Consider the following 27,418-nt stretch of genomic DNA (forward strand, 5'->3'; position numbering starts at 1 on the left):
CCCGTTTCCAGCTTCGGAAAAATGCAGAAAAAAAAACACGAAAAAAAAAAACAACACGCCAATTACTAGGAGTTCATTTAATCATTAATGAGCCCATAGGTCTGTGTTTTGTTTGTAATCCACAATAATACTCGGGAGATTTAACAAGAATTCTATGTTCTTTTTACTCTGCAACAAATATATATATTTTTAATTTAGTGACAGGTGGGGAGGCAGAGACAGACTTCCTCATGCCCCCCAACTAGGATCCACCCAGCAAGCCCATAATGGGGCATACTCTGCCCATCTGGGGCCCTTGCTCCATTGCAACAGAAACCATCTTTCTAGCACCTGAGGCAGAGGCCATGGAGCCATCTTTAGCACCCAGGGCCAACTCACTCTAATAGAGACATGGTTGCTGGAGATGTGGAGAAGAAAGAGAGAGAGAGAGAAAGAGGCAAACGAGAGGATGAGAGGTGAAGAAGCAGATGGGCGTTTCTCCTGTGTGCCTTGACCAGGAATCAAACCCAGGACATCTACACACCAGGCCATGCTCTACCACTGAGCCAACAAATATGTAGTATAATATTTAAAAATTAAAAAAATTATTGAAATAATGAATACAACTAATCTTTCCATGATAAAATATATAGATGGTGACAGGATAAGTGAAAAAGTACATATCTAAGATTTATCTGTGTCCAAATTCAAGGAACTGGGTGACAGTTTTTTCTACTTGGCACTGGAAACTCTATATACAGATGGCTGTAAACACTGGTCTGAACTATAGATGATACAATATTTATTTATATTTTAGTGAGTGAGAGTGAGACAGGAACATACAGGAAGTGAGAGGGATGAGAAGCATCAACTCACAGTTGTGGCACCTTAGTTGTTTATTGATTGCTTTCTCATATGTGCCTTGACTGGGGGTGCAGAGACTCTAGCTAAGCCAATGACTCCTTGTTCAAGGTAGCAACCTCGCTCAAGCCAGTGACCTTTGCGCTCAAGCCAGCAAACATGAGGTCATTTCTACGATCCCATGCTCAATCGAGAGACCATGGTCCTCAGTGTTCCAGGTTCACGCTCTATCCACTGTACCTCCATCTGGTCAGCCTAATTGATACAATTATTGAAACACACATGTAAAATAGATATAGTGTGTTGTTTTTACTTTCTATAACCCAAGTCCGGGTAATGTGAGACTATGTCTGAATTAACTTTTTTTTAGTTCAAGTCAGAAACTCAGGGTAGAGGTTTCCAAAGCCCTATTATTAGTGGACGACCCCTTTATAAAACAAGGCTTCACCTGTGTTTCAGTCAATCAAATCAGTTCCTAACATTAAGAAAAAAAGGGGGAATAAAAGAAGATATACATCTTATCTATATGTTAAGCATAAATTAAAAGAATTTATAAAATGGGCACCTTTCTTAAAGAATAAATGCAGAGTGTGAGTTAACTTTTTAAATGCCTATTAATATTTTATATATATATAATATTAATATCCTAATCACTCATTAGCAACAGGCATCACTGTTTTCTGCAGAGTCTAAACCTAAGGATGGCCTTAGGTGCTGATTGGACAGGTTGCCCCCAGTAACAGGAGAGATGGCAGAGTACATGGGAGTAAATGCATGTAAATCAGCGGATTCAGTGGTGGGAGCCCATGGAAGTTTATTTCTGATTGCTTCCATTTTTCCACGAAGTTGGAAGTAAAGTCCTCAACTGAGAGAAGGATGAAAGAGAAAGAGGGTAGAAATTCCAGGAGAGGAGTGGATAATGGGCATCTAGGAGAATGGCAAAATAAATTAACTTGGGAAGTGTTAACAGGATTGTAAGGCAGCTTAAAGGTCATGAATTTACAGTGAGACTAGTCACTGTGGTTGTGTAGTTTTATCTGACCACATTCAGCTGCCAAAGGGCAGCCCTGAAATAAGTGGGAAATGGGATATCACCACTCAGTAAATACTTGTTGAAGTATCACGTCAATGAATACACGCGCAGATCTATGGGGAACTCATCTAAAGATGCGGGAGAGTCATAGGGTATAAGCAGAGAGTTAACAAAAGTAGTGGCAGATAAGCGCGAGCATAACACACTCCAAGGTCCAAGGGCCCACAGGACCTCTGGGGACAGAGCTGCCCAGAGTGTAGTAGGATCAGGTATTTCTCTCATAAAAGAAGGGGAGAGAATGAAGAAGGTATATTTTAAGATGGACGATAGACAACAGAGGGAAACCAGGAACACCAGTCCTTTACCTGTCAGGATGCATCCTAATCTGCCTGTCTGCATTTCTGAGTTTGGCCCTATGGTGCGCAGACCCAGGGGTAGGAAGGAACCTTGTGTGGCATATTGACAGACAATCTGCTGTGTCTCTAAGCACAGCATCTCACAAATAACAGGCTCTCATAATTTTTATTGATCAAATGAATCAATGAGTGAATAAAGGAGGTGAAGTAATCTGCATAGATTGAAAGAAGTAGTGTGAAGGTGGTGTTTGGAAGTTAAGAAAATGAAAAAGCGCCCTGGCCGGTTGGCTCAGCGGTATAGCGTCGGCCTAGCGTGCGGAGGACCCGGGTTCGATTCCCGGCCAGGGCACACAGGAGAAGCGCTATTTGCTTCTCCACCCCTCCGCCGCGCTTTCCTCTCTGTCTCTCTCTTCCCCTCCCGCAGCTGAGGCTCCATTGGAGCAAAGATGGCCCGGGCGCTGGGGATGGCTCTGTGGCCTCTGCCTCAGGTGCTAGAGTGGCTCTGGTCGCAACATGGCGACGCCCAGGGTGGGCAGAGCATCGCCCCCTGGTGGGCAGAGTGTCGCCCCTGGTGGGCGTGCCGGGTGGATCCCGGTCGGGCGAATGCGGGAGTCTGTCTGACTGTCTCTCCCTGTTTCCAGCTTCAGAAAAATGAAAAAAAAAAAAAAGAAAATGAAAAAGCTTTGAAACATGATGCGTGCTGTGTAATATTCATCATTTAGAGATGAACAGATAAACATGGACATTGTTTATATGCAGTAAAATCCCAGCTGACTTGGAATGGTTGAACTTACTGTAAAAAAATATGTATCCAGAAAGCAAGCATCCTCGCATCTACCATTATCATACTGTTATTATGCATCATCATCTGGATTATTGTGATGAATCCTTGGTGGCTTCCCTGTGTCCCTCCGTGTCCCCAATTAGTCTCTTCTCCATATATCAACCAGATGTGAAAACACAAGACAGACCATGTCACTCTCTGCTCAAAACCCTCTCAGTTTTACCCATTGCAGAAGTGAAGGCCCTAACAATGGCTTACAAGACAACTCTTTCTCACTCACTCCTCATAGCCTACTCTCTCCCCTCGCTCCTTTTCCTCCAGTCACACTGCTCTGCTCCCTGTTCTTCAAACCCCTACCACATCTCACCCAGGGGCTTGGATTAGCTATTCCTTTCATCTGGAACATTCTTTCCCCAGGTATTGGCATATTGGAACTTTAAGGGGAGCAAGATGTTACGTATTAGGATGCTGGGAGGTTTCAATGATATAATTACTGTATTATTCGCTCCATAAGACGCACCTGGTCATAAGACGCACCTAGGGTTTTAAGGAGGAAAATAAGAAAAAAAATAATTCAAACCAAATGATGTTAAAATATTTAATAAAATATACCACAATAATATTTCAACAATGTAAACTCAGCAGCAATATTAACAACCATTAGCACTGTTATTAACAAATGAGAAGAGACTTTAATGTTCTAATACTCTTCTAGTTGTCCGGGAACCCCAGGAACTCATCGTCGCTTGTGTCAGAATTTAAGAAGCTCAGTTGCTCACAATCACTGGTATCACTTTGTTCACTATTTTCATAAATGGTACTATCTTCAGTGCCATCTTAAAGCATTGCTAATGTCACATTTTTTGAATGACCGTAACACGATTGCATTCTTCACTGACTGCCTTGATGTTTTAACCCATTCACAAACTTGAATGGTAGTGCGTCTTTTCATTCATCCAGTTGGTGTCAGATCATGATTACCAGCAGCCATCTATTTGTTCCACTCTTCTCACATAAAGACCTTAAACGGTTTGTTGATGGAAACGTTGAGAGGTTGCAACTGGCTAGTATGACCCCCAGGAATTACAGTTAGATGAGTCTTCACTTTTTTAAAGATCTTTTTTGTGTGTGGTTTTGCTAATATATGCTCTAAACTGGTCAAGCACTACTAATAGGGCAGATTTTTCAGAAGCCCTCTAGGACGTTTGGACCAAACTTTTTCAATCCACACTCTCATTCCATTTTCATCCATCCATCCTGTCTCATGAACCCCTCTGCTGCTGCACTAGGGAAAGTCCAGTTATTTTTTACTCTAATGTCACTCCATTGGAAAACTACCTCGATTACAGCTGGAATAAACTGAAGGAGATGAGCAGCATAGCCTGCTCTGTCTGCCGCTGCTTTGCCTGTGCTCCCACTGGCCTTCCAGCTCACTGCACATGCCTTACCCTTGGTCCCTCTTCTATTTGCCAGCCAACCAGCCAATGAAATGCTATTAGGCTGGCAACAAGTGACATCAGCACTTCACTGAGAGCTTCAGCAGCTGCAGCGCAGCCCTCCATCGCTGCAGCACACCTCTCACATCTGCCCTCGATGATGCTAGATCAATGCGCCATCACAACCTTGCTTGCCTTCCCTGCTGCGCTGCATGCAACTGTGGAAACCGGAACCAGGAGATCACTGAGCAGATGCAGGTTCCGCACACCGCCCGTTGAGTACGATTACCTGCTGGTGCTCATTCTACATGTTTACCGGCGCAGCACCCTGCAACAGCTAAGAAAAATGAACATTTGCTCCATAAGACGCACAGGCATTTTCCCCTCCACTTTTCGGGGGAAGAAAGTGTGTCTTATGGAGTGAAAAATACAATACTTTATGTTGCAATGAATATATTGGAATGAGGGCTGTGAATGAAGTGTGAAAATTTTCCATGAAGGTTGGAGAGGAGTGGGGAGATATAGCAACAAATAGAGTGGAGAGCTGTTTTATTCCCAAACATTACTAATCAGATTGTCTAAAACAGAAGCATCTTTTTTTTTTTTTCTGGTATATCTCTGAAGCTGGAAACGGGGAGAGACAGTCAGACAGACTCCCACATGCGCCCGACTGGGGTCCACCCGGCACGCCCACCAGGGGGCGACGCTCTGCCCACCAGGGGGCGATGCTCTGCCCCTCCGGGGCATCACTCTGCCGCAACCAGAGCCACTCTAGTGCCTGGGGCACAGGCCAAGGAGCCATCCCCAGCGCCCGGGCCATCTTTGCTCCAATGGAGCCTCGCTGTGGGAGGGGAAGAGAGAGACAGAGAGGAAGGAGAGGGGGAGGGGTGGAAAAGCAGATGGGCACTGCTCCTGTGTGCCCTGGCCGGGAATCGAACCCAGGACTTCTGCATGCCAGGCCAACGCTCTACCACTGAGCCAACCGGCCATGGCCAGAAGCATCTAGTAGGTGTTTTAAGAATGCAAATTCAGCCTGACCTGTGGTGGCGCAGTGGGATAAAGCGTCGACCTGGAACACTGAGGTCGCCAGTTCGAAACCTTGGGCTTGCCTGGTCAAGGCACATATGGGAGTTGATGCTTCCTGCTCCTCCCCTTTCTCTCTCTCTCTGTCTCTCTCTCTCAACTCCTCTCTCTCTAAAAAATCAATAAATAAAATATTAAAAAAAAAAAAAAAAGAATGCAAATTCCTGGGCCAGAACCTTGAAAACCCTGATTCAGCAAGTTTGGAGTTGACTTTAGGAATACCTGTGTTTGAAAATCTCCCTGTTGTGGAAATCATTTGCACAGATAACACTGGTAAAGCAGGAGAGAGGGCAGTAAGGAATTTGACTGGGACCTAGGAGACCAAGCTCTAAAAGCATTGGGGGTAAAGACAGCAGAGATGGCAGTGGGGGGTAAAAAGATGAAGACTCTCTTTCCCATTCTTTTGTTCAGGAATGGCAGGAGGCTTACCCTGTGGGAGAAGACCACAGTAAGTGGAATCAACAGGAGAAAAGCAAGGTTCAGTTTCTGTAACAGGAGAAGGAAATAGGCCAAGTTACAGGAGGGTATTTCCCCAGAGTCTTCTCACCCAGAGCTCTTTGAAAGGCAGTAGTGGAAGATCAGGTGGAGTGTAGAGAAGGTGGAGTCTGACCCAGAGAGAAATTCATTTATGTGAAGTGAAGCAGGGACAGGATAGCAGTTAAAGGAAGCAGTGAGTTAGCATCCTGGTTCATGACAGCAAGCTGAGATTCCATATTGCTTTGGGGCTGAGTGTGGGAGGCCGTGTTCTGGAAGGCTGATACTTACCAGCTGGTAGGACTACCTCCCCAAAGCCCCAAGGGACTGTTATATGACCAGTAGAGATGCCTTTCTGATGTCCTCCCAAAGTTTCCACAGTCTACTCTTAATAGAAGTTCCAGAGAGAATGGAGGGACAAAGGAAGAGGGTAGGGGAAGGAGTGGGTTAATGAGGGGAGGTACGGTAAACTCTCAACACATGGAAATGTATAAATGGAAAATATATAAATAAGAAGTTAAGTTTTTAAGCTGATACACATCATTCAAACTTGGAGACACTTGGCCTAATAGGCTAGGCCTTTACCTTTGAGACCTCTAATTACTGGAAAGGGCATACAACTTTTCTTCCTATGCCAGGGGTTTTATTTATCTATGAATAAAACACTCATAGAGCCGCACTCAGTTCACCTGTGCCCCAGATCGCCTAGGAACGACTCTCTTTTTCTCACTAAGAAACAATCCATGGAATACATCTGCAAAGCCTTTTTTTTTTTTTTTTTTTTTTTGAGACAGAGAATGAGAGAGAGGGATAAATAGGGACAAACAGAAATGGAGAGAGATGAGAAGCATCAATCATCAGTTTTCATTGTGGTACTTTAATTGTTCATTGATTGCTTTCTCATATGTGCCTGGCAGTGGGGCTACAGCAGACCGAGTAACCCCTTGTTCAAGCCAGTGACCTTGGATACAAGCTGGTGAGCTTTGCTCAAACCAGATGGGCTCGCTCTCAAGCTGGCGACCTCAGAGTCTCAAACTTGGTTCTTCTGCATTCCAGTCTGATGCTCTATCCACTGCGCCACCGCCTGGTTAGGCTGCAAAGCTCTTTCGGATGAAGTTATAGGAGAATATAAATGGCTCACTCAAGGACCAGAACATCCTTGGCCATTCCTCTCTCTACTTCAGCTCCTTGCCTTCATTCCTTAACAAATGTTCTTTTCTGGAAACTGGTACACCTTTTACAAATATTAAGGGTGATTTATGGTAATTCCAGTTTGAATGACTTGATTTGGAAGAATGCCATTGGACAGAGCTATCTCAGAAACAGGGACTAAGAAACCCGGACTTTGCCCCATTCCATTGTTTCATGCTTATCTCTACACAAGGTTCTGTTACAAAACAGCAGAATACCTTTCTAGTGGAGATTGTGACACTGAGTTCCCAACACAGATCCTAAAACCCAGCCATCTGGACATGGAGGAAGCACGACCTAGAAGTTGAGAGCCAAGCCCTGGATTCAACCAATCTAGTGTGACTTCTGCTCTGTCATATACTCATATTGTGGAAGAGTGTATAATGACTTGGAGAAGTGTAGATGATGTCTTAAGGGGAGAAGAGTACAGTAGAGTCTGGCCTAATTTTTATTCACAGACATTTTCTCACAGTGAAACACAACCTAGGAATTTGCATATCTAACAGTATCCATGTTTCTAGTTAATGAGAAGTGTTCTTGTTATTCTGGGCTTTCAGAGCTACCTATGATGACATGTTTATTCATTTTTTTTTATTTATAAAAATTTATTAAAATTCAAAATTGTCTGATCATCTATCCCATGAACATCCATCCATCCAGCTGCCTCTCACCCAGTCCGTCAGCAGCATGGCTGCTGTCATAAACACCTGGAAATCTTCAGGTCTGTCTTTGCTTAAAACTCTGCTCCAGTCCTTGTGGTCAACCCAACTCTTTACACCTTTATTATTTTTATCTTCAATATCTGCACCCTAAGCATGCCATCCACAGATCAGTGCATATCCAACAGCTCAGCAAATATTGTACAAAGCCAGTTCAGATATGACAAAGACTCAGGTCCACCGTTTTAACTTCCACTTAGTTCTTTCTAGTGCCTGTCTATCCGTGGCAAAAGTATGATGCGCTTTAGGACCCCAGCAGCTGTTTTCTCATTCCTTTGGCACAGAACTGTCCCAAGGGACGCCATCCAAAGCCACACTGTACTCGTGCCTAGCATCATTCCTAGGGAGATTATGCTTTTAGTTTATTTTTTTTTAAATGAGGCATTTATGTCGTTTCGTTTCCCCTATGCAAGTTATTTACAACACTATTTCATGACTGTAATGGGTGCACTTGTCTTGTAAAGACACCACTGCACAGCTAAGATTAAGAACCACCGAAGGAAATAAGCCTGACCGGGCGGTGGCGCAGTGGATAGAGCATTGTACCGGGACACGGAGGACACAAGTTCAAGACCCTGAGGTCGCGCCAGCTAGAGCCCAAGGTCGCTGACTGGAGCAGGGGGTCACTCAGTGTGCTGAAGCCCTGGGTCAAGGCACATATGAGAAAGCAACCAATGAACAACTAAGGTGCCGCAACGAAAAATTGATGCTTCTCATCTCTCCACTTTTCTGTTTGTCCTCTCTTTGACTCTGTCACAAAATAAAATTAAAATGCTTTAAAAGATAAAAAGATTTTTTTAAAAAAAGGGACCACCGACAGAAATAATTCTGCACTGCGGAATGCAGCCACTTGGAGAACCACGTGGATTATCTCAGTGGCCCGCTTTCCTGGTTATTAACAAAGGCCCACTCAGTGACTCGGCATGCGCCCATTCATTTATCAGCTCGTCTTTGAGTGCCTACTTCACTAGATGTTGGGCATACATGGACATGGGGGTGGGGGATAACCAGATGCAGGCTGTTTATTGGGCAGATAATATATATTATGCTCACATTGTTAAAGATGGCGCAGCCCACATGGAAGCCCGTCGCCCAGGTGATATTAATGTGTGTTGGGGGCAGGCTGTGGGCAGGCAGGATCCTTATAGCCTGGGGCTTGGTTTTAGGACTAAGCCTTTCCCACCCTTTTTGATGTGGGGTGGTGCAATCCCATCATGCCTCGGATAAGTGACTTTGTATTAGAGACTTTCATATTTTGTATATTGGATTAAAGGTTTTGATTTCTGCACTATAAAGTGGGGCAGACTGGGAGCTTGCTCTCTTGGTTCCTGAGATTTGCATTAGAGAGGTGTAAAGCCAGTAACCAAAGCCACCATCATCACAGCAGCCAGGCCCATGCAGGTTCGCATTGGATTTGGACAGTCAGTATTGAAACAATGGAGCTAAGAACTGATGGGCCATCATCCTTATTCCTAGCCTGCACCTGGCTGGCAAGTAAAAACACACACTGGGTTCTAAAACCCACTCACATTCAGTGCTCACAAAGCTACTGACTTATCTGAGTTTCCTATAATCAAAGGTTTCTAGCTCATCAGACTTATTCACCTCTGTTCCCCATCTCCTTCCTACTCCCTGCACAAACTCTGCACAATCTGGCTTCTCACTCAACACCACGCCATCTTGGCTGCTTCTCCTGGCCTCCTGCACATGGCCTTTCTCTGCTCTCCTCTCTAATGCTAATCACAGAAACTAAGAACAGAAGCTCCCGTTCTGCCCCCATTTTATAGTGTAGAAATCAAAACCTTTAATCCAATATATAAACAAGGAAGTCTGATACAAAGTCACTTATATGGGGCATTATCAGATTGCACCACCCCACATCAAAAAAGGGTGATAAAGGCTTCATCCTAAAACCAAGCTTCACGAAATAAGTAAATCAGAAAAAAACAGGAACTGTATTATTCCATACATAGGTGGGACATAATAGTGAAACTAAGAGACATTGATAAGAGTGTGGTGGTTACGGGGGGAAGGGAGAATGGGAGAGAGATAGGGGGTGGGGAGGGGCACAAAGAAAACAAGATAGAAGGTGACAGAGGACAATCTGACTTTGGGTGGTGGGTATGCAACATAATTGAACGACAAGATAACCTGGACTTGTTATCTTTGAATATATGTATCCTGATTTATTGATGTCACCCCATTAAAAAAATAAAATTATTAAAAAACAAACAAACAAAAAACAAAAAAAAAACACCATGCTTCAGGCTACAAGCATCTTGCCTGCCCACAGGCCGTCCCCAACACACATTAATATCACCTGGGCAATGGGCATCCATGTGGGCAGCACCATCTTTAACAAAATGAGCATAATATATTTTATCTGCCCAACAAGAGGAAAGCAGAGAAGGCCAGCATGTGGAGGAGGCCTGGAGAAGCATCCACGATGGTGGAGTGCTGAGTGGGAAGCATGTTTGTGTAGAGTTTGTGCAGGGAGAAGGAAGGAGATGGGGAACAGAGGTGATAAGTCTGGTGAGCTAGAAACCTTTGATTCTAGGAAACTAGGATAAGTTAGTAGCTTTGTGAGCACTGAATGTGAGTGGGTTTTTGAGCCCAGTGTGTGTTTTTACTTGCCCGCCGGGTGCGAGCTAGGAATAAAGATGATGGCCCATCAGTTCTAGGCTCCGTTTTTTCATTACCATCTGTCTGAATCCAATGCGAACCTACATGTGAATGGCCACGATGGTGGTTCCTGGCTTTAAATTTGACGTAGTCTGTGGCAGGGTTCGATACAGATGAGTATGGAGCCACTACCACCATTGAGTGGTGGAGTAGGGGACGGGCTGCTGTTATGGTTCTCCATGGTTGTCCTTTTGGGGACTATAGGCCTGCTGACTTTTACAGCCATGTGTGAGGAAACCGAGAGCTCTGTGGAAGAGGCTGCCTGGGACCTGCAAACCGAGCAGTGCAAGAAGCTGGAGCAAACGTGGGAGAAATAGATGCCGACCCTGGAGCTGAAGCAAGCACTGCAGGAGGCCGACCAGATTCACAATATTTGTTTGGAAATGGAGCAGACACTGGAGAAGAAATCACAGATTTGTGAGTTGCATCCTGCCCTGGATGTTGTGGAGAGCCAGCAGAGGCAGGAAGCCGGGGCTGAGGCTGAGGCTGAAGGTGAGGCTGAGGCCAGGTACAGAGCTGTGTGGTCTGTGGAGCAAAAGCTATGGCAGCCAGGGCTTCGAGACCGGGAGCTGGTGTTTTCAGTTCCTCTTTGGAGGTTGAAGAGAATCGGTCTGGAGTTGCGATCTACAGTCTCCAGAAGGTGAGAGCCCAGCAGCAAGGAGTACTTGTTATGTCCTTGGTAGTTTTGCGATTTGGGGACATAAGGGTGAGTTCCATCATGCTATCTGAAGCAGAGATGGAAATGCTGACTGCCATTGCCATGTGCTCCTCTCTGAAACAGTGTAAGACCTGCCAGGATAGCAGGGATGAGGGAGGTGGCTGATGCCTCATGTGTGTGGACTGATTTCCTGGACTATGACTGGAGTGGGCACTGGCTCCTTTGTTGGATGGCTTACGGATTTTGGACAATGTGAAATACCCTGATGAGGATGGGGTGCGGCTTTGCTAGAAGCACCCCCTGCCCCCGGAATTTTTCCCCATGGCTATAAAAAAAAGGTCAAGGACATTTTGTGCTTTTGGCAAAGTGCTCTGGGTCTGGTGAAGTATACATTTGTAATTGTTGAAATTGTATAATTTGTAATGTTGTAGTAATTTGTGTAATGTGCCTAATTTCGTTGCACAGGGATGCTGGTGGTGTAAATTGTGTGTAGTAAAGTGGGCATAGGGGTGCATTGTTGGGCAGATAAAATATATTATGCTCACATTGTGAAAGATGGCATTGCCCACATGGAAGCCGTCGCCCAGGTGATATTATTGTGTGTTGGGGGCAGGCTGAAGGCAGGCAGAATTCTTATAGCCTGGGGCTTGGTTTTAGGACTAAGCCTTTCCCACCCTTTTTGATGAGGGGTGGTGCAATTCCATCATGCCTCAGATAAGTGACTTTGTATTAGAGAGTTTCATATTTTGTATATTGGATTAAAGGTTTTGATTTCTGCACCATAAAGTGAGGCAGACTGGGAGCTTGCTCTCTTGGTTCCTAAGATTAGCATTAGAAAGGAGAGCAGAGAAAGGCCACATGGAGGAGGCCAGGAGAAGCAGCCAGGATGGTGGAATGCTGAGTGAGAAGCCAGTTTGTGCAGAGTTTGTGCAGGGAGAAGGAAGGAGATGGGACACAGAGGTGAATAAGTCTGGTGAGCTAGAAACCTTTGATTCTAGGAAACTCGGATAAGCCAGTAGCTTTGTGAGCACTGAATGAGTGCGTTTTGGAGCCCAGTGTGTGCTTTTACTTGCCTGCCTGGTGCAAGCTAGGATTAAAGCTAATGGCCCACCATTTCTCGGCTCTGTTGTTTCATTACCATTTGATCGAATCCAGTTCGAACCTGCATGGGCCAGGCTGATGTGATTGTGGCTCTGGCTACTGGTTTAACACCGTGCCTTCATAAAAATGACATGTGTAATTAGGGATAAAAAGAATTATATGTGCATAGAAAAATATCTCATACTTGTTTGATGATAAAATTAGTAAGATACCAATAAATACAGGGGAATGATTATGTGGAAAAAAAGTATGATGAAAGGAAAGAGAAGGTAAGGTGACACCAACCCTCCTAAGATTGTTTCCCTGAAGAAGAACTAACTATCCCCGCAGACTAACATCATTCCTTACCCCATCTTGTCCTCCTCAAGCTTAGTAATATCAGATATGGCTCAGCTGCCAAAGGGCTCCCTGCTCTCTTACTTCCTGCCCTCCCTCCATTGATTCTTAGAATTGGGAGGACAAAAGAAATGACTTCCTTCTAGTTGTTGTTGTTGTTTTTACTGAACGAGCTAATCAGCAGATATATAAAAAGACCAACTGTTAAGTATGTGAAGTCCTCATTCTGCCTAGTGTGTGTTCCTTCTTATAAAGCCCACACGCCCTCACGAAGAAAAAGCACTTGGCTTGTCCAATTTGCGTTCTCTAGGCACCAGGAGCATTGAATCAACCCTGTTGGTATTCAATGCTCTCTGTTCTCCCAGAAGCTGTTGACCGAGCCTCATTGCTCCCCTGAAGCCTCCCAGACTCTACCTGATGGAACTAAGCAAGGAAAACCCATGCTGGGGAACATGTGGGGTTCAGTCATCAGCCCACCGTCAGCAACAGTGAGGCCTCCCTGAGAGCCTGGCACTGAGGTTGTGAATGTAAAAAAAGAGTCTATATTGGGTTTCCCAATATTTTCTTGTTCTTCTTAAATATTTGCAGAAAGAGGTAGTGAATTATAGGCAACTCAAAACCCCAAGGCTCTTTTGGAATTGTACAGTATTGTTGAAACTAAGAACTCATTGGGGAGAAAAAAATGTTTAAATCTCAAATATTCTTCTTAAGGTTTATTTAAAATTTCAAGTAATCAATTATAAGTATATCTTATGAATCATCATAAAACCTCTGTACAGTTAAGCTATTCAAGTATCTAGCTTGTTTAGCATGTGTTTCAATTTTATAATACAAAAGATTTAATCCTGGATAGACACTAAAATGTTACGTCATAAAAGAGATTATTTTTCCTTTACATTCATGACAGGAACATCTAACCTGGGAAATTTGCTGATTATAATTGAGCAAAGTCAAATTTTTAGATTTACCGGAGAGTCTGTCTCAATCTGAGTAGTTAGCAAAACAGGGAATGTTTGTTTGACCCTCTGTGCCCTAGACATTCTGGAATTCCCTGGTTTCACTTACCTTCAGAGACCTGTGGTTTACAACATACTGGTTCAATAAACAAAAGATCCTTTCAGTTCCAAGTGATTTGCCTTCCAATTTTCTTTTCAGTAAAACCTATTCTTGGCCCTGAATGGGTGGCTCAGTGGATCGAGAACCCTCTTGACGCATGGAGATTGCAGGTTTGATCCCTGATCAGGGCACATATGAGAAGAAACCAATGAGTACACAACTAAATAAAACAACTAAGAGGAATGAGTTGATGATTCTCTCTCTCTCTCAAATCAAAGGGGAGAAAAACTGATTCTCTGCTTAAATGGAAACTCACACTTCTCTTTCCATAACCCCAGAAGTATATCCTGTGGTCAGAACTCCTGAGTATACTGCCCAGAATCAGGGCCCTCCCATTCTCTGAAGCTCCGGATGATTCAAGAGCTCCCAGTTCACCACATTTACTCCCAGGGATGGGGAACTCATAGCCAGGAGAACTGACCCCACCGAATCTTAGAAGGGAAGCACGGGCAGGTGCCACTCATAGATAGACTGAGCATAATGACAACTTGAGTTTCTGCTTAGCATAATCACCCATCTTGTCATATAGACATACTTACCTCCAGGCTGTGCACACTTGAGAAAGGCGTGGAGTACTGCATTTAGACCAATGAGATGGTTTCAGGGTCAAGGAAGAATTAAGCCTACAGCTTCTTGGGATCAAACTAGCTACAGCATGTCCCAAATCTGTTTCTCAACTTCCCTCAACCCCTTGCTCTGATCCTGTGGAATCCCTCAGACAGGTGGAGAATTATTGGAGAAGGAAATACTTTGTGTTTCCTCAGACCTTCACTGTAACCCCATCCCTTTTCTAGTGACACTTAAAAATATGTACCGCAATATTTATAACAGCATTATTTAAAGTAACCAAATAGTGGAAGCAGCTCAGATAATTTTAATTTGTTAGTGTTTAAACAAAATGTGGTATATTCATACAATAGACTTCATACAGAGAGCTTATGACACTTACAAGCTCTAAATCCTGACTTGCATTAATGTCTCCTGACCAATACCTCATCCTGCTTCTCAGCTAGTGTTTTTGCCTGGCCAACTCAACATGCTTCTTCCTATTAATGATGTGGAGGGGGGGGGGAGGGTTGTTGCTTTTAATTTTTCCTATTTTCAACATGCTTGTCTCTCTTTTCTGCTTCAAATACTTGTAACAATAAGATTTTTGTTTTAAAACACAGGCTTTAGTATTATTGAGACACACCGAGGCCAAGAAATCAGGAGATGGCTCCCTTGAGAAGATAGTTTGTTGTCCACGACCCCCATTGCTCTATGGGAAATTGTTTCCTTCAGGTCTGGGTTAGGAGGATCTGCAAAGCTGTGTGACTCTACTCCTCTGGTTTGTGTTTTGGACATAACTGGGGCTGGGACATTTCTGGGTTTTCCATTCCCCCTGACACCCTCTGCCCCAAAGACCGAGACAGGATCAATGTAGTCTCCCCACTGGGGTGAAGGCCCACCTCAGTACCTCAGAGTCCAGTGTATGTTTCTTCTTTGCTCTTATTTTTTTAAAAATTGATTTAATTATTTATGGACCTTTATTTAGCCATGAAGAATAAGTGTGTTTCATTCCTTAAAAAGTTCCACTGGGAATTTTTTATACTACTGCAATGAATTTAGAAATTAATTTGGGGAGAATTAATGTCTCTACTAAGCTAAACATCCTCTCCATAAACATGACATACATCCCCATATTTTATTCCTTAACAAACTTTTAAATTTTCTCTGTAAATATCTGTGTGTATTTTTTAAGTGGATTCCTGTATAGTTAATATTTTTGGTACTATTTCATACTGTATTTTTTAACAGTTAAGAATTGTTCTAGAGAAACAGAGTTGATTAAAAAAAATTTTTTTTTTAATTCTTTTTTTCTTTTTTTCAGAGAGAAGGATAGACAGGGACAGACAGACAGGAACAGAGAGAGATGAGAAGCATCAATCATCAGTTTTTTCTTGCGCGTTGCACCATCTTAGTTGTTCATTGATTGCTTTCTCATATGTGCCTTGACCGCGGGCCTTCAGCAGACGGAGTAACCCCTTGCTCGAGCCAGCGACTTTGGGTCCAAGCTGGTGAGCTTTGCTCAAACCAGATGAGCCCGCGCTCAAGCTGGTGACCTCGGGGTCTCGAACCTGGGTCCTCCACATCCCAGTCCAATGTTCTATCCACTGCGCCACCACCTGGTCAGGCTGATTTTTAAAATTTTATCTTGAATATGGCAATCTCACTGAATTTGGTCTCCATGGTAACATGGCTGTGCTTTCCTTCTGAAAAGTCTATTGTATGAATATACCACATTTTGTTTTAACACTAACAAATTAAAATTATCTGAGCTGCTTCCACTATTTGGTTATATTAAATAATGCTGTTATGAATATTGCTGTACATATTTTTATGTGAATATGGTAGCATTTCTTTGGGTACATGCAGAAGGACAGAACATCTGGTTCATGGTAACTTTATGAATAAATTTTGGGAAACTGCCACTATTTCCCAAAGAGGCCGCACCATTTCATTTATTTATTTATTTATTTATTTATTTATTTATTTATTTATTTTTACAGAGACAGAGAGTGAGTCAGAGAGAGGGATAGACAGGGACAAACAGACAGGAACGGAGAGAGATGAGAAGCATCAATCACTAGTTTTTCACTGCGCATTGCAACACCTTAGTTCATTGATTGCTTTCTCATATGTGCCTTGACCGTTGGCCTTCAGCAGACCAAGTAGCCCCTTGCTGGAGCCAGCGACCTTGAGTTCAAGTTGGTGGGCTTTACCTCAAACCAGATGAGCCCATGCTCAAGCTGACAACCTCGGTGTCTCGAACCTGTGTCCTCTGCATCCCAGTCCGACACTCTGTTTACTGTGCCACCGCCTGGTCAGGTGAGGCTGCACCATTTAACATTCCCACCCACAATGTATAAGGTTTCCAATTTCTACACATTTTCACCAACACTTGTCATTGTCTCTTTTATCATCTGTTTTCTAAAGGGTGTGAGGTAGTATTTGTTGTGGTTTTGGTTTGCATTTTCTTAATGAATGATGAAGATGTCATTTTTATGTGCTTATTGAAGATTCCTGTCTTTGAAGACATACGTGTCTAAATGTTTTGCTCAGATTCTTTCCCCAGCCACTCGTGTTCTTGTCGAATGGGCTTATAAACAAAATGGCCATAGTAGCAAGGCTGAGGTTGGTTATATGTCAGTTCAGCTACATGGACTTCCACTTGCCAAGGCCAAGGTGGCCACAGTCACCACTAAGTGCCCAATCTACCAGCATCAGAGACCAACACTGAGTCCCTGATATGGCACCGTTCCCTGGGGTGATCGCTAAGCAACCTAGTGATAGGCTTGGGTAACTTCCATCATGGAAGTGACAACACTTTTTCTTACAGGAATAGACACTGACTAAAATACAGATTTGCCTCCTCTGCATGTGATGCTTCTACCAGTTTATGGATATACAGAATACCTTACCGACAATCACAGAATACCACAGAATATTACTTCTGATTTAGAATATCACTGTAGCCTGACCAGGTATTGGTACAGCGGATAGAATGTCGAGCTGGGATGCTGAGGGCCCAGGTTCAAAAGCCTGAGGTTGCTGACTTGAGTACGTCCTTATATAGCTTCAGTATGGGTTCATAGACATGACCCCATGGTCGCTGGCCTAAGCCCAAAGGTCACTGAATTGAAAACCAAGGTTGCTTGCTTGAGCCCAAGGTTTCTGGCTGAGAAAGGAGTCACTGACTCTGATGGAGCCTCCACCTTTCCAGTCAAGGCACATATGAGAAAGCAATCATTAAACAACTAAAGTAAAGGAACAAGTTGTTGCTTCTCATCTCTCTCCCTACCTGTCTGTCACTTCTTCTCTCTCTCTCTCTCTCTCTCTCTCTCTCTCTCTCTCTTTCTTTCTCTCTTTCACACACACACACAGTTAAAAATATTATCATACAGCAAATGAAGTATGGCAATGGGCCTTGCTCATGGAACTCATGGGTTTAACCATGTTCCCTATTAACCTGAAGTAGCTTGCTGGGTAGAATGGTAGGATAATCTTTTGAAGACTCAGCTACAATGCTAGCTTGATGGCAACAACTTTTAGGGAGAGGGCATGTACCCCAGAATGTGATATTTATATTCTAAATTAGCATCACGTCCAATATATGGTACTGTTGCTCCCATAACCAAAATTGACAGGTTCGAGATTCAAGACAAGGGAGTGGCAGTGACTTCTCTCACTGTTACCTCTCCTGATCAACTGGCAAAATTTTGTTGTCCATTCCTGTGAATTGTGGTTCTGCCAGTCTAGAAGACTTATGTCCAAAGGGAGAAATCACCCAAAGGAGAGGAGTTTCCACCTGTGGACAACAGGTTCAGCCCATGCCTTTGGAGTTCCAGCCTGCCTGTGACCTTCCCAGATCGACTGCATGAAAGCAGGCCTTCCCTGCCGACTTTGGACCTAGCCAGTCCCACCATGGCAGAAACCAATTCCTGGTAAGAAACTTCAATAGAAATCTATATCACCTATCTATATCTATATCTATATCATCTATATTATGTTTTGTTTTGTTGTTTTTTTATTTTATTTTTTTGTATTTTTCTGATGCTGGAAACGGGGAGATGCAGTCAGACACCCGCATGTGCCCGACCAGGATCCACCTGGCATACCCACCAGGGGTGACGGTCTGGCCACCAGGGGGCGATGCTCTGCCCCTCCAGGACGTTGCTCTGCCGCGACCAGAGCCACTCCAGCGACTGGGGCTGAGGCCAAAGAGCCATCCCCAGCGCCCGGGCCATCTTTGCTAGAATGGAGCCTCAGCTGTGGGAGGGGAAGAGAGAGACAGAGAGGAAGGAGAAGGGGGGTGGAGAAGCAAATGGGCGCTTCTCCTATGTGCTCCGGCCAGGAATCGAACCAGGTCCCCCGCACGCCAGGCCTACTCTCCACCGCTGAGCCAACCGGCCAGGGCCTATATTATGTTTAAGATTCTCTTTCTCCTGGAACAACTTCTACTACCAAATTCTGTACCAGTCAGAGTTCAACCAGAGAAAGGGAAACAAGAGAACATGTATGTCTATGTTAGGGGATATACTGTGGGAATTGGCTTATTCAGGTATGGGGGCTGGCTAAGCAAGTGTGAAGTCCATAACATGGGCAGCCAGGAATGGGAGGATGTGAACACACTGAAAATTCATAGCCAGGCCTGACGCTTCTTGTCCCGGAACAGCGAGATCCAAAGAAATGGGAGCGGGATGGCAGATTCAATGACTATTTGCAGTCCAGCAAAGGGAAGAATTAAGCCTTCTTCTAAAGGCCTTCCAACTACGTCAGTCCCACCTGACACAGTCATCCATTTGATTAACTTAAAGACAGTTTATAGAAACTGTAATCACACATACGGAGTCTCATTACAACAACATCCGGTTTAGGGTTTGAATTACTTCAGGAAGATGTGTGTATACAACAAAAGGCCGCTTTCTCTCCTCATCCTGCAGTTCTGCAGAGAGAACACATGTTTGGCTCACTCTCACATGACTCCGTAGGAGGAAACCATGTGCACTGTAGTTCAGCCTCTACAAGCTGACACATCTGAAAGGCATTGCTGAGGTTTATAATATTTATTCCTATGATAAGGCTTGTAAAGAAAGCATTGCTAGACAAAGTAATTATTCTACGATATAGTGAATTTCTGTCAGTGTAGAGGGTATTTTAGTATAGATTTTGGTATAGATATGTATATTCATCTTCAAGCCACAATAATAACATTCTCTAAAACAAAACCTACAGCAAATATCCCCACTCTCCACAATCCCAAGCACTTCTTTCAGGTCTGACATCCTCTGAAGAATGCTTCTCTTCCTATTGTACTGATTCATTCAAAGAGTGTTTGCTGAGCATCTATAATATGCCAGAGACTGGAAAGGTATTCTGGATATAAGAATGACATAAACAAGACAGACATGCTTCATCCCTTTGTGAGGAGACCTGAGGACAGTAATGTACAACAATCCAAGCAACAAAAACAAAGCAAATAACAGAAAAAGTAAACGAAGAAGTGAACAAAGTCATTCCAACCTTGATAGTTTTCCGAAGGAAAGAACAGCCATGTTACCACGACAGTGGTCAGAGAGGCCTCTCAGAAGAGGGAGCTCAAGTGAGGGGTCAGGAAAGGAAGTGAGCAGCCACCGAGGAGCCGGTGGGAAGAGTGTTCTGGGTGGAGGGAACATCCTGTTTAAACGCACTATGGAAGTTAGTTCAACTACTTAATCTCGATGTTGTCACTGCAACTACATACCATGACATGTGCTGTGCCTGGATCTTTGCATAAGACAAAGAACTAACACCAGGGTATACTATTCAGCTAGAAGTAATGATGACATCGAATCACTTACAGCAGAATGGTGGAATCTTGATAACATTATGCGGAGTGAAATAAGTGGATCAGAAAAAAACAAGAACTGCAGGATTCCATACATTGGTGGGACATAAAAACGAGACTAAGAGACATGGACAGGCGTGGGGTGGTTACGGGGGGTGGAGGGAGGGCAGGAGGAAGAGGGGGAGGAGGAGGGGGAGGGGTACAAAGAAAACTGGATAGAGGGTGACAAAGGTCGATCTCTCTTTGGGTGATGGGTATGCAACAGAACTAAATGACAAGATAACCTGTAAATGTTTTCTTTGAATATATGTACCCTGATTTATTGATGTCACCCCATTAAAATAAAAATTTATTTATTAAAAAAAAAAGACAAAGAGCTAATGCAATGGACACTGCCTGGAGGCATTCCTTAAGATGGCACAGAAAATTACTGGTTAATAATTGGATTAGTATGTGCTGCTGAGAAAAGAACAGAAGAAAAGGCAGCAGTTGCTAGAGCAGGATCCTTCTGCCCAGCCTTCCCGTGGCTGCGTGCCCTTCCCCCAGACAGCGACCACTGAGGAACAACACTAACAGAATGAGGTCCGGGGGCAGAGAAGTTGACAGTACACAAGAAACTGGGTGTGAAGGAGTCTGGACACAGGAGGTCACGGAGCACAGGTATAACCCGAGGCACCAGAAGAGGAGCAGGTCTGATTAGGGGAAAAGTTATTGCACTGTGACTGTCTTGTATGTCCCTGAGAATGTGTCTCCCACACGAAATACACAGGCACAGTCTCAGACGTCACGTGGATATTAATCCATCACCCTGTGGAATCAAACAGGCAGTCTTCACACCAAGGAAATACAAACAATATTCAACCAATTCAATCTCTTAATCATTTATTAGATATCTATTAGATGCCATCCATCAACATCAGGGATGTAGAACTCAATGGCTGGGTGTCGCTGCCCTCAGGGGCTCGCAGCCCCGAATCCTGAGAGCAGAGTGAAGGAGCTCAGTACTTGTCGGGCAGACCAGGAGGTCGGTAGATATTGGGGTCCCCGCCACTCCAACCATGTCTGTTGGCTTCCTGGTCAGCCATTGAGTCAGCCAGTCCGTGACCACTGTCTCCATGTCTAAAAAGGTCTGCGGCTCGCCCATAAATATTCTCTCTGGCATCGCTAGAATGAAGAAGGACAGGTAGGAGATGAATGAGGGGCTGATGAGAAACTGTCCCCCGCTCCCAACCCTCCCCTTTCCAGGAATTAATGACTCTTAGAGGAGCCAGGAAAAAGGGGCTAAACACTCACCCAGCTGGGCATGTCCACCCAGCTCTGGGGTCACCACCCACACACTCGGTGGACAGATTCCACAGGCGAGGGTGGGAATCAGTCCTTGCCCCTCATTTCTCTTTTTGGGGACAGAACCAAACATCTTTTAGCCTTACTCTGGCTCTGTAGGCAGCCCAAGCCCCACACTGGTGTGGAAGGATGGAGAAGGTGGGCATAGAACATGAGCAGGAGCCCACAGCCCCTATAGGTCCTTCTCTAGGGTTTATGCCCTCCTGATGCCCAAAGTCAGCCAGGCTCTGCACAACGCCCTGCATCCCCAGGAGCCCTGTTACCTGATCACTTCCGCAGCCCAGACGCCCCCGGGTCCCCTCTGTGCAGCATCATAGTTCCCCCGGGCGTGGAAGTATTTGTCTGAGTTTTTGTAATTGGCTTCTCTCATGTCAGAGAAGGCTCTCCACATGTCTTTAGCTCCTGAGAAGGAAAGGACATGGCAAAGAGATATCAGGTGAAATACCAGAAAACTGTGACACCCTTAGAGAGGAATCAAGAATGAAAAATCTATTATCCTGTATATAAGTTTAATATATCACTTTATAAAAGAAAAAAAAAAGAATAAAAAATCTACCACTGACTCAATTTCAGCCTGTGGTTGCAACAGCCTTGATACCAGAAGTTAAGAAGAACATTCCTCAAATCCAGTCCCCACCGAGTCATTTAGGTGGGGACACAGCTGTGCTATACTCAGTTGTCTGACTCCTGAGATGCTATCTATGGGTTCCACCTCACTTAGGCCTCTGTGACATATATTTACAGAAAACAAGAGAGGTGTCAATACACAATAGGAGTTGTCAACATCAACACTCTTGAAATTTGGGGTCAGGTGATTCTCTGTTTTTCTGGGCCTTCCTGAGTACCGCAGGATGTTCACCAGAATGCCCGCGTCTCTGCCAGCCAGGTGTGAGCAGCATATTCCTCCAGCGTGACAACCCAAATTGCCTCACACATTGCCACATGTCCATGAGGCACAAAACTGCCCATAAATAAGAACCTCTGGTACAGGATGAAGCTACACCTGTTAATGTCGGGGAACTTGGTGAGCAAGGTGGTGACAGAGAGAGCAGATTCAGAGAGAAGCACCGACATATAGCATTTCTGCCTGACTCACGCCTAATAAATGTGGTCCTGCAGACAGAATGCACCTGGTTGTCACTTGAGACCCTCTGAGTGTTAGTGTTATAAAATGGCGTCCTGATAACTTTCTAACTAGACTGGGCTGATGAGGTAAGCAAGCAAGCCTTAGGAACGTGGTCTTCTTTCTCAGTTTTGGCGCCACATTCTATTCATCTGGGAACATTTTGCAAGTCCGATGCCATGTGCCATGTGAGGAAAATGATCGCAGCCTCTCTGGGGAGGGCCTCGGGCCTCAATAGGTTTTAATTCTCTCCAGGTGATACCAGTGTGCACATGGGACTGAGAATCACCGAGTTTTAGGAAGAGGGACCCGGGCACATCTATGTGGCAAGACTGTAGCCTCAGCGGGTCAGACTCTACTCTGTGATGTGATGACTGGCAGCTAGTCCGTACTCAACATACTCACATGCTCTAAGCTTCAAAGCTGGGGAAGATGTCTGCCTCACCAAGTTCTTCTGCACTTAAAATGGGTGACCAGAAGTGTCCTTGGTTCTAGAAGTGTCCCAGTTAGCACAGAAAGATTCATGGAACACTCCTCACACCTTAGCCCATCAGAAGACTTGGTCCCTAAATTGCATTCAAGTGCTGAGTTCCCTCAGGAGACTCAATAGATGCTACTGGTTCTCTTCCGTCAGTTAAAAGGCTAGAAAAGGAGCCCTGGCCGGTTGTCTCAGTGGTAGAGCGTCGGCCTGCTGTGCAGAAGTCCCGGGTTCGATTCCCGGCCAGGGCACACAGGAGAAGCACCCATCTGCTTCTCCATCCCTCCCGCTCCCTTCCTGTCTGTCTCTCTCTTCCCCTCCCACAACGAGGCTCCATTGGAGCAAAGATGGCCCGGGCGCTGTGGATGGCTCCTTGGCTTCTGCCCCAGGCACTAGAGTGGCTCTGGTCCCAACAAGCGACACCCCGGAGGGGTAGGGAGGGCATCGCCCCCCTGGTGGGAAGAGCTTCACCCCCTGATGGGCGTGCCAGGTGGATCTCGGTCGGGCGCATGAGGGAGTCTGTCTGACTGTCTCTCCTCGTTTCCAACTTCAGAAGAATAAAAAAAAAAAAAAAAAAAAAAAAAAAAGCTAGAAAAGGAGTAGCCAACAGACAGATGCAGGGACAGTGTCCCTGACTGTAGGAAGCCCAAGCAAGAGCTAAGCTGCAGGTCCCTCTGAACTGTCCAATAAAGAAATAGAAGGAAGGGACGGGAGGAAAAAGAGGGCAAGAGAGAGGGAGTGAGGAGAAGAAGACGGATAGTTTAACCATCCTTTGTGCAGTTTGTTCTGAGGACAATTTTATGCCATTTCAAGGCATATTATATGTCTTCTAGTCAAAGTTACTTTGAACCCATCGTCTCTGAGCCCAAGACTGTCTATGATATCACCAAGGTGGCATTGGTGGAGGAAGAGTGCCGTCAAGACCAAACTGGTCATCCTATAGCAGCCTGTAATTAATCATAAAGCACTAACTGTACTCCCCCAGCCCTGACCTCGTACAGGGAATACACAACACAGAATGATACTTTACCATGAATTCACAGGCTTGCTGGGAAAGACAAAACAGAGTAAGCTTTGGGAAGCAATCACTCTTGAAGTAGTTCCTCACCAGAATTCCAGTGGAGGAGAGCTACCGTCCCTGCCTGCTGGGGACCGGTGACTGCTATTTATGTATACTGAGCTCTCCCTGCCGGGGACATGGGGGAGGGGGAGAAAAGCAGACTTGAACCTGGGCAAAGTCCCTAAAGGTCATTTCTCCTAGAAGTGTAGAAAGTAACACTTACTGGACACCAGTGTCTGTTTTTGTCCACAGGTCATTTCCCCGTTGTGCAACTCTGAGGAAACAAGGCAGACTTGCTCTGCCTTGGCAGCCACGGGGCAGGAGGCTGGCCCAGCTGTCTGAGTGAAGGGGACGAGACAAGGCCACCTGGGCTGTGGAGGGAAAGGGTGTGGGCCCATGACAGACACCTAGGCTGCTGGAAGGTGTGCAGTGAGAGGACTCTCCTCCAGCCAGCACCTTGCTTTACTGGTCATCTCCTCAGGATGGTCCCTGCTGGGCCAGATGGCAGATGGTCAGAAATGAAACCCCTTTGAGTTCATGGCTAAAGCCCTTGAGCTCCTAAACTGACCCACCCAATCTCATGGGTGCCCTGCAAGGCTGCTTCCCCTCTGTCTGCATATGCTCGGCTCTCAGCTCCAAGGCACAGACTACAAGGCACAGACAGGCCTGCTCCGCTGTCAGCCCTGAAGCAGTGTCTTATCTAAGCCGGCTCCTTTATTTCTTCCCAGAATTCTGCATGTTGACACATGGTTACTAAATTTCTCATGGTGATCATGTTCTAAGGTATATATACATAAAATCACTATATTGTACACCTGAAACTAATATGATATTGTATGCTGATTGTAATTAAAATAATTTTAAATTAAAAATAAAACTATCCTAGCCTCTTCGTTGGGCATGGGCACTCAAGTGGAGGGGACTCTGCCTCCCAATCCTGGACACACCTCCAAATGGGAGTAGGTGTTTAGGTGTCAGGAACTGTGGGACCCAGGGCAGGCTGCTACTTAATAGCCCACAATGGGGTATTGAGTCCTTTCAGTCAGTTACTTGACAAAATCCCAATGCAAGAAGAGCACATCGACCCTCCCTTGTCCCCCACCACGCAGGAAAAAATTCCCTCCTGTGTAGATGCCTTCCCCGCTCCAGAGGGGAAGAGTCAGACTCCCTTAAGCCAGAGTTCAAGAAAGTCTGTATATGCAAACCTCGTTACTTCTTTACCAAACACTACCCAAGCTCACACTTTGCTTAGATTCCTCATTAATGGGGACCAAAACCTATCCAATTGTGACCTGTCAGAGCTTCACAAATGTATTGTTCTTTTTATTCAACAAAGTATTAAAAGCTGGCTGGTTTGATTATTTATCTCAACCTCATTTATGATCTTTCATGTCCGCACGTGAAATTAGTTTTTCTCCTCTTAATCTGGTCTCATACCAATTTTATTATGAGTTTGGCCATAAGGCAGTGGTCCCCAACCTTTTTTGAGCCACAGACTGGTTTAATGTCAGAAAATGTTTTCAGGGACCGGCCTTTAGGGTGGGACGAATAAATGTATCACGTGACCGAGACAAGCGTCAAGAGTGAGTCTTAGACGGATGTAATGGAGGGAATCTGGTCATTTTTAAAAAATAAAACATCTTTCAGACTTAAATATAAATAAAATGGAAATAATGTAAGTTATTTATTGTTTGTCTGAGGACTGATACCGAATGGCCAATGGACAGGTACAGGTCTGCGGACCGGGGTTTGGGGACCACTGCCATAAGGATCAAGAGGGGAAGGTGGGTAATTTTCACGCTCCAATAGAAATAAAGGATAAACTCTAAGAACCCTATAAAAGCACAGAAGACGGGAATATCTATTATGGGAAAATGGCACCCCAACTGGGAAAGTGCGCGGATCCCAGTCAGGGGTATAATGGGGCAAAGCCTTTTGTCACCTGTATCTTCCTGGTTACTAGACTTCTCATGGTGAAGTGTAGAAAGGAACACTTACTGGACACCAGGGTGGGGACACGGGATGTCACCGTCTGTCCTTTGTCACTGTGTGTTGAAAATGTCAGCAGTTTTCTGCTCAGGGAGATGAAGTCTATATGTATATAACCCACACTTATATATAAATAGCGCCTCTAACTATCAAAAGAATATATACTGTGTGCCTCATCCTAACTGAAAACATTCCAGAAAGAGAATTCTGGAGATTGTATTTCATCCTAAACAAACTGACTTTGTTCTATTTGTCTTAGGGCAGATTGAAGAGAAAGACTAAATGCCTGAAACCCAATGAAGTTCATATCTTACTTATTTCCTTTGCTGGATTTTTTTGAACTATCAGCATGTAAACTCTTTTTGACTCTCAGCTCCCTGGCTGTTTACTCAATTATTTCCTTAATACTTGACATTTTTTGAGGTACAGGGTCTCAAACTCTCAAACTCTTGATTTGAATAAGAAATCTAGAGTATGAGAGAAGAGAGATATACCAAGATTTCCTTTTGACTTTACAACATACAGGAAGTGAGAGAGATGAGAAGCATCAACTCACAGTTGTGGCACTTTAGTTGTTCATTGATTGCTTTCTCATATGTGCCTTGACTGGGGGTGCAGAGGCTCTAGCTAAGCCAATGACTCCTTGCTCAAGATAGCAACCTCGCTCAAGCCAGTGACCTTTGCACTCAAGCCAGCAACCATAGGGTCATGTCTACAATCCCATGCTCAATCGGGAGACCATGGTCCTCAGTGTCCCAGGTTCACGCTCTATCCACTGTACCTCCATCTAGTCAGGCTTTTATAAAATGGGCACCTTTCTTAAAGAATAAAGGCAGAGTGTGAGTTAACTTTTTAAATGCCCATTAATATTTTATATATATATAATATTAATGTCTTAATCACTTATTAGCAACAGGTGTCACTATTGTCTGCAGAGTCTAAACCTAAGGATGGCCTTAGATGCTGATTGGACAGGTCACCCCTAGTAACAGGAGAGATGGCAGAGTATGTGTGAGTAAATGCATGTAAATCAGCGGATTCAGTGGTGGGAGCCCATGGAAGTTTATTTCTGATCGCTTCTATTTTTCCACGAAGTTGGAAGCAAAGTCTTTAACTGAGATGAGGATAAAAGAGAAAGAGGGTAGAAATTCCAGGAGAGGAGTGGATAATGGGCATCTAGGAGAATGGCAAAATAAATTAACTTGGAAAGCGTAACAGGATTGTAAGGCAGCTTAAAGATCATGAATT

The 27,418-nt window shown here is 44.6% G+C and overlaps 2 protein-coding genes and 1 non-coding gene across 5 annotated transcripts in view; 1 reads left to right on the forward strand and 2 right to left on the reverse strand.

Moving 5' to 3' along the window:
- Positions 1–24,254, reverse strand: part of LOC136318564 (serum amyloid A-2 protein-like) — a 29,752-nt gene extending 5,498 nt beyond the window's left edge. Inside the window, exon 1 of one of the 2 annotated variants that reach the window (XM_066251072.1) lies at positions 24,230–24,254. The gene's annotated coding sequence lies outside the window, so the exon portion shown is untranslated. The other variant, XM_066251073.1, reaches the window with a different exon arrangement.
- Positions 21,037–24,248, reverse strand: LOC136318570 (serum amyloid A protein-like). Of its 2 annotated transcripts, none has more exons than XM_066251080.1 (3): positions 24,230–24,248; positions 21,784–21,922; positions 21,037–21,340 (listed from the first exon to the last, which is right to left on the reverse strand). In XM_066251080.1, the coding sequence occupies exons 2-3, from the start codon at positions 21,909–21,911 to the stop codon at positions 21,175–21,177; spliced, it is 294 nt and encodes a 97-aa protein (XP_066107177.1). In that variant the 5' UTR covers positions 21,912–21,922; positions 24,230–24,248; the 3' UTR covers positions 21,037–21,174. The 2 variants fall into 2 exon arrangements, with proteins under 2 accessions (XP_066107177.1, XP_066107176.1); XM_066251079.1 differs by lacking the exon at positions 24,230–24,248 and adding an exon at positions 24,152–24,217.
- TRNAS-GCU (transfer RNA serine (anticodon GCU)) lies at positions 23,297–23,372 on the forward strand. The gene has a single exon. It is a non-coding gene; the product is annotated as a tRNA-Ser (tRNA).
- Positions 24,255–27,418: the final 3,164 nt, after the last annotated feature.

This window comes from Saccopteryx bilineata, chromosome 1 (genome assembly GCF_036850765.1).
Source record: "Saccopteryx bilineata isolate mSacBil1 chromosome 1, mSacBil1_pri_phased_curated, whole genome shotgun sequence".
Taxonomy (NCBI): Eukaryota; Metazoa; Chordata; class Mammalia; order Chiroptera; family Emballonuridae; genus Saccopteryx; species Saccopteryx bilineata.